General features: G+C 40.4%; 1 protein-coding gene across 1 annotated transcript in view; it reads right to left on the bottom strand.

Annotated features, from left to right (window-relative positions):
* Positions 1-14,197, bottom strand: part of LOC144471998 (voltage-dependent T-type calcium channel subunit alpha-1H-like) — an 81,758-nt gene that overhangs the window by 4,965 nt on the left and 62,596 nt on the right. The window contains exons 6-12 of the mRNA XM_078184628.1: positions 7,421-7,524; positions 5,608-5,783; positions 4,709-4,801; positions 4,409-4,587; positions 2,823-2,995; positions 1,832-2,172; positions 259-480 (exon numbers count right to left, since the gene is read on the bottom strand). Coding sequence (XP_078040754.1) covers positions 259-480; positions 1,832-2,172; positions 2,823-2,995; positions 4,409-4,587; positions 4,709-4,801; positions 5,608-5,783; positions 7,421-7,524 — 1,288 coding nt within the window. The remainder of the gene's footprint in view (positions 1-258; positions 481-1,831; positions 2,173-2,822; positions 2,996-4,408; positions 4,588-4,708; positions 4,802-5,607; positions 5,784-7,420; positions 7,525-14,197) is intronic.

Here is a 14,197-nt window from a genome sequence, read left to right as displayed (position 1 = left end):
ATTATTTAATTTGCTACTTTGTTCAATAGATCATTATTTAATTTGCTACTTTATTCAATAGATCATTATTTAATTTGCTACTTTGTTCAATCGATCATTAGCTACCTTGCTGCTCTGTTCACTTCGGTAGTCGCTTCCCTGCTACTTTGTCTCATTCGCTAGTTTCTCCCATCGGCTAGTTCGCTTGATTTGTAAATCGCACCTTTGCTACTTTGCACGATCGTTCACCAGCTATTGGGATCAGTGGAGGATAGATACCTGTATGGGATCAGCCAGAGGACTCGACCAGACATTCCCGTCACCGGTCTGTGTCATTTTCTCGCTGGAGCACACGTTACGTTCACCCGGTGTCACCGTCGTACCCGGTTGCAAAGCGTTGCCAACGCTCGAGCTACCGTGTAGCAGTACCACGTCGCTGAACATCACGCTGCTCCTCCTTCGATAGTGCATGCACGGCGGGCTGAGCAGTGCGTTGTTTGTCTGCAACATTGTTAACGCGTGCAACTTTATAATCGATCGTTTATTTCTTGAAAAAGGACAGCCAACAGCGACATTTCATTCTAAACTTTAATTTATATAATTGTTTTAGAATATTCTTCACAGAAATGTTTCTTAAATATCCTTTAGGGTCAGGAACATTTGTGAAATTGTTTAGAAATATTCCTTCTCATTAGCGATATTTATTAAAATTTTTAGAAGTATACTATATCATCAGGCGTGTTTATTAAAATTTTTAGAAATATATTATATCATCAGGAATGTTTATTAAAATTTTTAGAAACATTATACACCATAAGGAGTATTTATAAGTACGTTTAAAAATATTCTTCATCGTTAGGAACAATTATATAAGATTTATACATACATAACACGCGTATAAAGTTTCGAAAATATGTCTTCCATATCGAAGTATGTATTCGCGAAAATATTTTTACGATATTTTCGGGGATCATTTCTACGCGTTTTGTTTCGGCTACAAAGCGAGCGGAACATTTTTTCCCCTTTTTTTTCGCGTATCGTCCGTACATCCATGTCTGAGTCGCTGTTAGCATTTCCTATGTAACATATAGAGATTTACTGTATCACATATTGGCATGTGTCTGTCAGCTCAGTCGTGAGCTCTGCAGGGTTCACGTATTCGCCTATCACAAAGCGAAAATGTCTTCGCCGCTTTTTACATTTTCAACCAATACCGAATTTTCCGGCCGAGCGACGCGTATTTCATTTCTTAGAAAAGTCGAATCGCTCGGATAATACAAACGACAATAATCTACTAAGCGAAATCTTTATACTTGGCAAATATGATCTTAACCCCTTGCGCTATAATAACGAGTCAGACTCGTGACGAAGTCAGACCACTGAATATTATTAATTTCTTCTAAATCGAAATTAAATTGATTTTTCTATTTATCTATTTTGCTATTATTCTATTTTCTATAATATGAATTTATCTAAAAATAAATAAAGACAATACAAGAAACAAAAATTATCTGGCCCTATTAAGAAAACTATTAAGGAACAAATAAGTGCTAATCGACGCAACGTAAAAGGAGTCGTAGCTCAAGGGGTTAACGATGCTTCGATAATTTGTATCTTTCTTTTCCGCGAGAGATAATTAAAAGGTCTTGCTACGCATGTTATAACAAATGAGATGTGAGGACAATTGTCAACTTTTTCGTGCAATACATTCCACATTGACAAAACCTGTAAAAGTAAAAAGAAATATTCATGAAAAAACGAGAACGACGAAACGAAGAAAAATCGTGCGGATCAAACAGGCGTGGATATCCGTCGAAGAGATTCGTGGCGTAAATCGAACGGATCATTATACCTGTATGCTGGCCTCGGTGGCGTTGGAGACGACATTATCGCTGCCATTACAGGACACCGAGGACGTCCGATGGATGCCCAAACGGTTGCAGATATTCGAGGAAACGTCCGCTTCGGAAACTTCGGGGCTGGCTCGTGGCGCGATCGCCAGGTTCCCGTTGCTTCCGCCATTACTGGCTATGGCGATAGAATTGCCGAGGATCGCTGGCTGGCTCGGCGGACTATTCGCGGTGAAGTCCGTTAATGATCCACCGCCGCTACCAATTCCTTGTTGCTGATGCTGCTCGGCGTACTCGAGTGCCGCCAGCAGCCGAGGACATCTACCGTGGTGCAGCCTCCTATCTGTTAATCGATACCAATGAAATAGTAACTGATTAGTGGACTGCGGCTATTTACGCGCTACAATAAGCTCTAATGGTTGGCGAAATTTATGGGACCGGTCGCTACGTTTTCCATGGAAATCCGATCCGTCAGAATTTGCCGGAACGTTGCGGATCTTATACGATTATTATTCATATTAATCAATTATATATTATACGATTATTATTCTTATTAATTAACTATATGTTATACGATTATTATTCTTATTAATCGATTATAGATTATTTTTGATAACATAAATCAACACTATCATCAATAACTACATCGATAAAACTAGTTCAATTTCTCTTCAACCTAAAATAATTCCAGTAAAAATTTCAATTATTGAACTCATTCACTAAAACTTAACCTAAAATTACTTTGACTCAGGAAACTCGTTCGCTAAATCTTAGCTTAGAATTTTGATTAAAACGACAGAAACCGGAAGAAAATCCAGTCGAGCAGAGGCGGAGGAATCGTTTCCGGAATGTATCCCGTGGTTACGGATGTTCGGTAGAGTCCGCTTTGCGTACTCCATTACTTTGATCCTCCATGGTCGAAAATGTGCAATAAGGACGCATTACTATAAATAATGCTCGGTAGTCGGCGGCAGTGTGGTCTGGTCTGCTTACCTCCGGGTAATCTATTCGAAGCAGAAGTGGGCGCGCTTCCTCGAAACGGATGTCCGTGCTGCTGCTGTTCCTTCAGCAAGTTCTGCTCCCGTTTCTGCTGCTTTTTGTACAAATACAGCCGGTACCTCTTCATTAGCCTCCTCTTGCCCCTCCGCCACAGGTGTGCGATATATCTGGAGGAAGTACACACACACACACGTATACACGTGGCACACGGCCGAATGAAAATCAGCTGGGAACTATTCCGAGAGCTGGCTCCATTTTATTTGACTATCGATTCGAAAATGTTATATTAGGCGCGCTGATGTATTGTCTACGGAATCGGCGGAATCTTAATTTTTTAGGAGTTCGTTAAATTTTGGACTGGTCAAAATAGGAGGACGGAAATAACGCGATAGAAACAATGGAGATATTATAAGAAATAATTATGTAGAAATAAATATGTAGAAATAATTATGTAGAAATAATTATGTAGAAATAATTGCGTATAGAGATTATTATGGAACAATTATATTATAGAAATTATATAGAAATAATAGAAATAAACGTGAAAGAAATAACATGGAAATGAAAATAATAAAGATGAGGCGCTAATCGAAATAAAAATGACGGAACATTTGGAAATAGAACAAAACCGAAAATCGTTGAAAACTATCTACGCAAGCATCCCGTGCAAGTATAATAAAATCGATTCCAGCGAGCTCGCCCTCGCAGCCAGATTTTCGTCCTTGCCAAGCTGTTTCGCCGTAGAAGAAGGTAAACACATAAATCGCAATTATCAGATTGATGTCCGGGTGGTGGGGAGGGGAGAGGAATCGTGCCAGGTCCGAGCCAAAAATCTAAATAACACGTGAAAAAGAAACTGGGCAGCCCTTCGCGTTCGTTGCCAGGAGAGCGTAAAAATAAGCCGAAGAAAATCGATGGCTTACTAAAATTATGCTGTCCCATTGACGGGGAACTGTGCAATTTTTAGATATCTTCGCCTTTTATCTTTTCGCCTCTGTACACCGCATTTAGCACGGCGTTGCATCGATATGCTCGGCAATGTGCAATGGAATTTTCTATGCGTCCCGTTACCCGTGACCCTTTGTATTGAAATTCTTCGATTAAAATGAAACGTGACTGAAATACTCCGCCGCGCGGTCCTGTCTCCCGCGCCCTCGCCCCGTCGCTCATTTTTCAAACTAATAGAGCGGAAAATGGCGCCAATTGATCGTGGAAATTCGACTTGTTCGAAAGCAAACGTTCGCCCTTCTCGCTCTAATTTTTCCCGTCTTCTATCCGATATTAATCCTTTCGACACGCGGTGCTCGAAAATCGGAGATCTCGAGTTCAGCTTGACAAGGACCGATTTCCAAAGTCATCGGTGCATTTTTTTTTTACATTTTAATCGCCCGTGAATATTATCGTAGAGAATTAAACGACGAATCCAACGAGTATAACGACTAAAGGATCGTCTAGCGTCGAGATACTTGCGTTTGAAAGCTCGAGCAGTCGATCATTCGTTTTTCAAGAATTATTAACTTTGACTGTAAAGTTAACGGCATCGATTTTCAATCGATGTTAGCTTTTCGCGCGATACTTACTTAACAATTTCGGCGTAACACGTGGTCGGCTCGGACGTATTAGTCGACGACGCGAGGGTGGACGTAGAATGGAACCGAGCCCGCTCCAATCGCATTCTTTCCATCTCCCTCTTCTTCGTTTCGGAGAACTGAGTTGCTATTACGACTAAGCACAGGTTAATCATGAAGAACGAACCAATCTGCAAAGCAAAATCTTAATAACTTATGGCTAAAAATTCGAACGAATCGGAGCTATTCGAAAATAGCTTTAAAAATATATAAAATGCAGGGTTATCGTAAAATAACAACGATCGAACTTGCCACAATTAAAAGGACGAAATAAATCCAGTCCCAGAATGAATGAGCATCTTGCACGTAATACATTATGTCTGTCCATCCCTCAAGACTAATTACCTACAACAAAATGTTATTAATTTATTGACCTCAACTATCTTACCTGTTAACTGTGCGAGACTCGACTCTTAATTAACCAATAATTATTTTCTGTTATCCAAGACTTATCCTTCATTAATTTTATCTGTCATAAATTACAGAAATTACAGAAATTACAGAAATTAAGAAATTATCCAGTTAACAGGTCAAGAAACCGTACTATATTTTTAATAAAAATTTTCTCTAACGATGCAGTCATAGATAACCCATTTCGTGGATGTGCAAACACCAATTCAACGCAGAGTAAAATTCAAGTTTAATTTTCAATAATTCTAGTTTAATTTTCAATAATTCTAGTTTAATTTTCAATAATTCAAGTTTAATTTTCAATAATTCAAGTTTAATTTTCAATAATTCCAGTTTAATTCAATCGACTAAACTTTTTAATTTTACCTAACCTCAATTTCACAAGACGATTTTAAAATCTATTTAAGTTTAACTAGTGCTCAATTTTGCGCGTCTTTCTATAAATTGCCGACTGTTTCATCGACAAATCCAAAGTCAATCTTACTATTTTCAAGTCGGAAAAATTGCTTCCTCGATAAGAATACTCGAGCGAGTACAAGGTTATCTGCGATCTGCATCGAGCGAAACGACTCGACCGGAACCACCGCTGCTCAACTATGCACCAAAACATGTTTTTGGTCGGCGAAAACCCGTTTTGGAAGCCTCGGCAGCGTCTCGAAAATTTGGCCAGCGATAGTTCTCCGAGTCGGTGAATAGAAGAGAGAGAGAGAGAGAGAGAGGGAGAGAAGTAGGACACTCACAAGAAATATTGCGACCCAGGCAAGACCGATATTATCGAACGATATCGTCCCCTGGAAAGGATTGTTACCCTGACCCTTGCACTCCGTATAATAGTAATTCCAATTAACGCAGGTGTCGTTGGTGATGTGCGTTGTATTATTGTTCGGCAACGCGGTATTATTGCACACCACGTTTCCTAAAAGCGAGAACAACACATGTGTAGCATCTGCGTTTATCGACGTACCAAGGAGAGAGAAAGAGAGAGAGAGAGAGAGAGAGAGAGGCGCGGCATTCAATTTCTTTTGTTCGAAACTGTTTCCATGCAGTTGACCCTGCGCCGTTTAGGTCAACGATATTTAGGCCGAGTCGCAGTCGTAACTCTACACCACCGTCGTAGCTATAATTTATAGCAATTGCAATTAGAATCCTGAATTTCTACAAGCGTTAACAAATTTCTATTTTATCGCTGCAACTTTGTCATGAGACTATTCTTCCTTCAAATTGCTATTAAAACCAGTGCTATTTCATTATATTCATTTTAACCAGTTAAGTATGTGACAACTATATCCGTCATGTCGCAGAATTTTGTGTCATGACGATTATATCCGTCATGCGTACAATTTTGTTACAATTTGATATTTAAATTGTAATTCTGGCGAAAACTAAATTATCTTCGTAAATTTTAATAAGTTAAAAATGTTTAGAAGCCAAGACGAAATGAAACAAACGAATAAAAATTGTAAATAATTTCAGTTGGATTTATAACTTTCTTCGTCACAGTTAACTGGTTACACTGATTAGAGAATTTAATAAAAATATTATACTTTGTTTTGGTATAGTTTGGTAAACTTTTCGATACACGCGAGATGTATTTTTATACACGGCGTGTACGGTTTCGACTGTGGCTCTTGTTATCAGATTCGCGATAAAGATGATCGGAGTTAGCGGAACGAGAAACGCGATCGACGCTGAAAATTGATATTTATAAACTTCCCTCTACAATGTAAATAGTTGCCGGGTTAAACCAATATATAAGCCGAATATGGTCCCGAACTTCCAGGGCTATTTTCATCCCTTGAATATGAATGATGGCCATTGGGAAAATAACTATCGAATATTTTTCCTGGTTGCACGGCGCCGGACAAAACTATCGGCATAGCTAAATTTTCTACGGAATAAATATCCATGGAGATCGATACATTTTACAGCGAAAATGGCAAATACTTCTTAAAAAATATAATTTGATAAAATAAATCTTGTTACGTCCTTATGACGTATATACACGTCGTACGCAGCTAACAGGTTAAACGATGTTTAAACATCTTCAAATATTAATAATATTAAAAAAAACATATACTATCGTATTCAGGAGAGTATAAAGTATTATTCTACACTACCATCGTTCTCATAGCAACCACGGTAAAGACAGGACAAATTTCCAAAATCAAATATTCGACTCATCTCTTCCAAGAAACTTGATAAAAAAAATTCTAGTATCTAAAATCAGCCTCGTATTATAAGTCTCCGCTCTGTGCGCGGAAAATATCTCTGCGGATAATTCGCCGCAGCACCGTGCAATCCGGCCAGAAAACGTCGACTCCGAGTATCGATGCCTTTCGATGGAATTTCACCGACGGCCGCGCGAAAGCATTTCGATGAAACGGAGAGGGGTGCGAGTAAAGAAAAAAAAAAAAGAAAAAAAAGCCAAGGAAGAACGGAAGAAGGAAATATGAGGCGCGAAAAAGATAGAAAAGAAAAGGAAAGGGAAGCGTACACCCCCCCCCCCCCCCCACCCCCCGTCTGCATTGTTAAGGGCATCGATGGTGCACTCACCTAACTTGAGCGGCGGCAAGTTACTGCAAGAGTGCATTCCGTTGTCGTCGGGCCGCGAGCAAATGTAGTCCTGACCCTGATACTCGAAGTACTTCTCGAGATCGCTGGAAAACCAATGGGCCACGATTAATATCGCTTTAAAACAATGGACGTTCGCGCCCGACCCCCATCCACGGCCCCGCATCCGCCAACCACCCACCCACATCGTACGTGTGTTATATACGTATACATCGTTCCTTACAATTAAGTGGGTTGCGTGTGTATGCCTTATGCACGGATGCACTCGTCACATGCTTCGTTTATGCGTACACCGTGTGTGTTATGCAGTATACCGTATTTATACTCGCTCGTACGGGGGGCGGGGGCACGGAGCTCGTGGCAATCGAGCGATACCGGAGACGTCGAACGATTTTTTTGAAGAAGTGATATTCGTAATGTTGTAACAATAATATTTAGAAAAAGTAATATCTGTAGAAGATGTATTAAATGTATTAAATATATTAAATATAATACAGCAGTTTCAAGATTAGAATGGGGATGGCATTTATTGTTCCATATTATTGTAGAGCAAGAAAAGACGAGTATAAAGAGTTCAACCCCTTGCACTATAATAATATAAATATATAATAATATAAATATAAATATATAATAATATAAATTCGTGGTGAAGATTTTACGCAAGCTCCGCTAAACATGAATATTATTAATTTCTTTTAAATCGAAATCAAATTTAATTCTTCTGTAATCAAAGTTTAAAAATTAAATAAAATGAAAATAGCAGAAGAAACAACAATTTGTCTAGTTTTATTATTAAAAATATTAAGAACAAATAAGTGGTAATCAACGCAACATGAAAGTAGTCATAGTGCAAGGAGTTAATGACCATGGAGTTACAGTAGTTCAACCTGGATATACTTGTGTCTGAAAGGTTGACTACTTGAACTTTCAGACGCGAGTATATCAGTGTTAAAAGATCGTAATTATGTACTTATTAGAGACGTTGGATTCGTCTTTTCACGATCTACGATGCTGCTTGAAACGAACTATAACGTTTCGATGAAAAATTTCGAAAAATTTAATTTCAGAACGTCTCCAGGACGGCTCTCGTGCCATCGTTCTCGCGCCTTGCCCGCGTATCATTCGGAACCGGTGGCGGAAGCCGGACCGATCCAGATCGAACAGAGTCGATCCGGGAACGCGGAATAGAAGAATTTCCGTTTTCGAGAATCCCGACTTTAGAAATTTCCTTCGACACACATGCATTCGTGCTGACAATGAGTGGTAACGATGATGGATGAGCAGATACGGCCATTTTCTATTCAAACGGCTCGCGTACCCGACAGAAATTCAAATTCGATTTTCCCGAAAGCGGAAATCACCGTCGAAACATGTTATTCAACATTCCCCCGGTTGACTCTTCTCGCGTCGGACTCGCTCGTTCCGTTCCGTTCGGCTTCCACCATCGATCGCGAATCATTCCGTGTATAAATATACAATATACGTTTCGCGACTGAAACTCCAAAATTGCGTACACGATTTTGGAGCGCAGACGGCGTTCGTTTTTTTTTTGTTTTTTTTTGTTTTTTTTTTTTTTTTGGTGATTCGTGTCATGCAGAAGAGAGTATGAGGAAACTATATAATATATCGTTCGGCGAAAGAGTGAATCTGTTTGACTGGGCTTCAACGATCGAGACCTCTAATTCGTTCAGATGTAGAGACTATGTTTTGATTGTGCACGAATTCTGCGTTCTACGTAACGTCGCCTCGCTATTCGATTCGCTAAACTAATCTCAGTCATTGTGATCGGATTACCATCATTTACAGACGTGGAAATGTACACTGTACCGTGAGTTTCGATTCATTCGACACGGTTATTATAACGTTGTAAAATCGGTGCACCTAACGTATAACAATTAATTAATTTCTTCGTTTGCTTACAGTTTCAGCAAGTAACGCAACAAAGTGAGAAATACAATTTTCATAAATAAAATCAGGAGAAACTTTGCTGGTTATTTCAAAATATTTAGAATATAAATAAAATTCGAAAACTGTTGTAATAAATCTTGAACGAAGAACGATGTGTAACGCAGTTGTTTATGATAAAAGTAAAATAAAAATAAAATAGAAATAAAATAAAAATAAAATAGAAATAAAATAGAAATAAAAGCGAAGGCTTGTCGAGACGATCACAGTGAGACGCTAATTAGCTAGTAGATTAACAATAGATAACTTTGTATATTTGCCATGAACTTTCTATGGGATGTTCTGTGAAGCTATGTACAGGTAAATGCACGGTTCGTTCCATTCTAATTGCAAGTGATGCGAGTCAGACACTCGACGGGATTCCGCGTCTGACATGTTGCGCTCCTCTCTACTTCTCACAGCCGCTGCACCTCTGATACTTCGCGCGCAACCGAGGCGTGTGAAGTGTGCAACAGCCCTCTGAAGCGGCAGGCTTCCCGTAACACTAGTACTCGACGTAGCAACGGCCTTGTCGGATATGTGCGTTGTGCTTTTCTCGATCACAATGCAGCCGTGAATGCGTGCCATCGCCTACTTCAATCCATGCTAGCCCCGCGATCGTGTCAATCGGACCTGCATCCCAAGACTTCGGCTCTGTCACGATCCTCTCGCATACTTCGTCGGTCAGTCTCGCGTGTTCACTTGCATCGCGATCGTGCAACATTTACATCATCGCTATTTTCACTAATAAAACAGTCGAATTCTAGCGTTGCATTTCGTTAAAAAGAGACATTTAATGTAGTATTTTAAACCTTTGCGCTCGAAGCGATCTTAACACTTTATCGATCGGTTGCCATGGTAACCCTTAATTTGTTATCAATTATTGAGATAAATGCGTTAAATTGTACTACAAGTTTCAATATTATTATATAAATTTTTAAACATTAAGTATCTTTCGCGATTAATAAGATAAGTAAACTGAAAATAGAAACGAAAATTTTGACAACCGGATTGATAAAGTGTTAACTATAAATCTAAAATCATTTCTCTGACTTATGACCATTCTGTATAACAGAGTACATTTTGTGCATACGAGTCTCGCGACTCGTGCAACAGTTATAGTTTTAACAATTCTTTAAACCTAAACTTCGACGATATTTAAATGATCTTGGATCCTGATAAAGCAATTTTAGCGGTGCCTCGGAGTCACCACTCGACTGCGAAGGGTTAACACAACATTGAACTCCCTCCGGAAGCACCGTGAAAAAATCGAAGCGTTCGGAAACGCTGAAGAAAATACGAAAACTTTTCACGGGGGTCACGGGGGGCCCCCGGCGGTGCAACAACCGGCACGGAAATCGCAGGAAAAGTAAAAGATCCCTGTCGTTCGAGTAACTGGGGATCGTAACCATTGCTTAATCCGAATCGTAATCCGGTTCTCCCGTAAAAGGCTAATGTAACCCATAGTAAAAGTGAGCGGACGGTTCCGAAGTGCTCTAACCCGGTTAGGGTAGGTTACAAGCAATAGAACGGGGAAACTATTAGGTCGTAAACTAACTGTTCCAGCTTTATGAATCTCGCGCCCATTCATTTGACGAACGTGTCCGACCGGATTCCATTAACGTGTCCTATAGAAGTAAATAATTGCTGCAGAAAAAATCCAGGTTACGGCATGCCGTTGCTAGAATTTTTGCCATAAGCCGGCGAACGCGCTAGAACTTTACGACGGGGCACTGAAAATGCTTTTGTGTCCGAATTAAATATAAAGTCTTCTAGACTTTAAAATATTAAAATTGATAACAGTAAAATATTATTTATTAACAGTAAAATATACCTGAAATAATCTCAACGGTTCAATATAATCTATAGATAAATAAATAAATTTAGTATTGTGTGGTAGCTTAAATTCCTCTTATTTTTTATATTTTTAATAATAAACAGAATACCTCAGAAGAGGGTGGAGGCAAGATGGAGTCCTTTAAAATACTGTGTCAATATTTAAGTCGAACAGAACGACAGACAAATAAATTCATTGTTATCAATCTGTAAAATAAACTTGTCATTTTGACAGAGTTTTAGCACTAGTACAGACCCGATTGTAGAGGGAATTGCGTGGGCGGTCGCATGAACTTCCGAATTCGGCCGCGTAGAAAAATGACCGCGGCGAGGGCGTCGAAATGACACGATAATTACGAGACAATGGGGGCTCGCGGTAACAAGCTGTGTACAAATACGAGGGCGTATCGGATGGATCTCTCTCTATTAAATGTTTTTGTCACGGTAACCGACATTGTTGGCGCGCGGCACACCACACGATGCGAATGAATAGCAGGCCGATAAGAGCAGCCCTCGAAGCCGAAACAAGAGCGTTTACTTTTCTTGCTGCCCGGGAACGCGACCAAAAAACGCCAACGAAAAAACGCTGCTGTCTTGAACGGTAAAGCGACGTTAACAGTTTCCTTCCTTATCGCTTAGGCCTCGACGACCGCCGATCGTGGCATTTACCCGCGCCATTTTGTTCCTTCTAATTTCGACTCTGGAATAAATTCTCTCTCCGCTAATTTAAACAAATTTATTACTATAAACTTTAACAGTTTTACTATTATTATTTTCAATCTAATATGTTAACGAACGAACAAGAAATTTTTATCTACGCTCTAGCGATTAATGTACGCGTCACTGTGTATCATATTTACAGTATTCATAAAATAATTTTCAAACCTATCGAGGACCGGCTCACCATGATATATGCCCGACCGGTAGACAAGAATCATTCGAATCCGTCGGCGAAGCTTATCCGTGGGACGGTTTCCGGAATTTTACAGTCGGCGCAGGAAATCCGCAAGTGTACCAGGGACTCGCCGCGAAACGGATTTCGCGAAGTTCGAAGACGGCCGGGCCGTACTTCGGCGACGGTACCACCGCGAAGAAACGTAGGTAAATTCTTGCATGACCCACATACCGCGAACGCGGGATCTATACGGGCGTATCAGAAGCCCTTTGTATCGGGGAGTTCTAATAGACACGCCGAGGATCCTCCCGGAATATTCGCGCATGGCACAGAGAATATCCGCCGAAAAGGCCGCGCATAAACAACGATTCCCCTCTGGGTACGCGCAAATATTCCTGCCGGATTCGCGCTCTCTATTAGAAAATCCGATACAAAGGATTTTGACACGCCTGCACGGATTGGAGACCGAGCGCCACTTTGATCGCCGCGATAACGGTCGAGCAACATTGTTAAGTCACGCGGACCGTGGCGTTTTCGAGAAGATTTCGGTGATCCGAACACATCGAGTCGCAGAGGTCCACTGTGTTGTTAGGTTGGAAACTATGAAACGGGCGTTTTTGTTTAGTCTGTATACGGCTGCGGCGCCCGTTTCATAGTTTCCAACCTAATAGAAATGTACCGATAGCTTTGAAATTTTCTGCAAGCGGTAATCTCGAGCCACCGTGTATATTATCAGGTTGGAAACTATGAAACGGGCGTCGCAGCTGTATACAGACTAAACAAGAACGCCCGTTTCATAGTTTCCAACCTAATAATATACACGGTGGCTCGAGATTACCGCTCGCAGAAAATTTCGAAGCTATCGGTACAGTTTTTAACAGGTTCGTCGCCGCGTCACCCATATCTGGGTGACAGGTAAGCTTCTATGGGGGCCCCGTCACCCAAATATAGGTGACGCTCTTCTTACTCAAGATTTTATTTATTTAATTTACGAAAATCCCAATTGTAGCATAGTAATTTAATGGAATAAAAGCCGGCAAATGTAAAATTTACAAAATAAAAATACTAAAAGTTCATACATTATTACATTTGTTATACATTAATTTATATTTAATGTATAAAATATAACGTCGTCCTATGCATCCTAACTACCGAATTTGGGTCTGGTGAGAAATTCAAGCGATTTGCGCTGGACGTGTTAATGGAATATTATCGTTATTTTAACGCTCTTATACAGTATGAGAAAACGATTCCAACGAGTCTAATCAGCATAGAGTACCGAGGATTTAATCACGAGATTTTTGTGTCTGAAAGCTCGACTACTAATTATTTCAGACGCAAATATATCGTGATGAAACGATCGGAATCCTATAGTCACAGTACTCAATGGAATCGTCGTTAATATACAGTGTGTCCTTTAAAATAACCATCAATGACCACGAAAATGAAAAATACTAACAGCCTCGCGAAAATATTTCTTTTCAAAATATTTCAGCTCCATTAGCAGTCTTCAATGTAATACAATTTAGTCTCAAACGATCCTCCGATTAAGCCGCGAATAAGGAAGTTACGCCGGCGTTATCGCGACTATGCGGCGAATTGTTTCTAATGAAATATAATGTTAATTCGTCTGGCCCCGTTTGTTCCAGTTTCAGCGGAATGTTTCCGTCGGATCTTTCGCGGTCTCCTCGCGCGGTAAACGCCCGGGGATTCCGTTTATTGGCCGGCGCGCGGCGTCCTTTGCATTTTGATCGGGCGTTTCGTTCGCCGGGCGGCTCGTTAATGTTTTGTTAGTTAAACGGCCTTCCCGGGAACGGAACGCGCGCGCCTCATTCGAATTCGGTCGGCGTAACAATTAACATGCGGCGCCGGCATTAAACGGAACCGCGTCGCCGTTACGGCGTCGCGCAACTGTTACAAGTTGCCGGCGGTGATTTTTAATCTGGCAGAGTCGCCGTATAGACCAGGGGAAACGTTTTATTCATTAGCGAGCCGCGATCATCTGCGCCGCGCGGCGCAAATTCTGGGATTAACCCTTAATAACCTAGAGTATCAATTTCGATACCAATCTTTTTAAACCGAAT

Source organism: Augochlora pura, chromosome 7 (assembly GCF_028453695.1).
Source record: "Augochlora pura isolate Apur16 chromosome 7, APUR_v2.2.1, whole genome shotgun sequence".
NCBI classification, from domain to species: Eukaryota; Metazoa; Arthropoda; class Insecta; order Hymenoptera; family Halictidae; genus Augochlora; species Augochlora pura.
The sequence above is the reverse complement of the archived record's forward strand: the minus strand, read 5'-3'. Positions and strand labels throughout refer to the sequence as shown.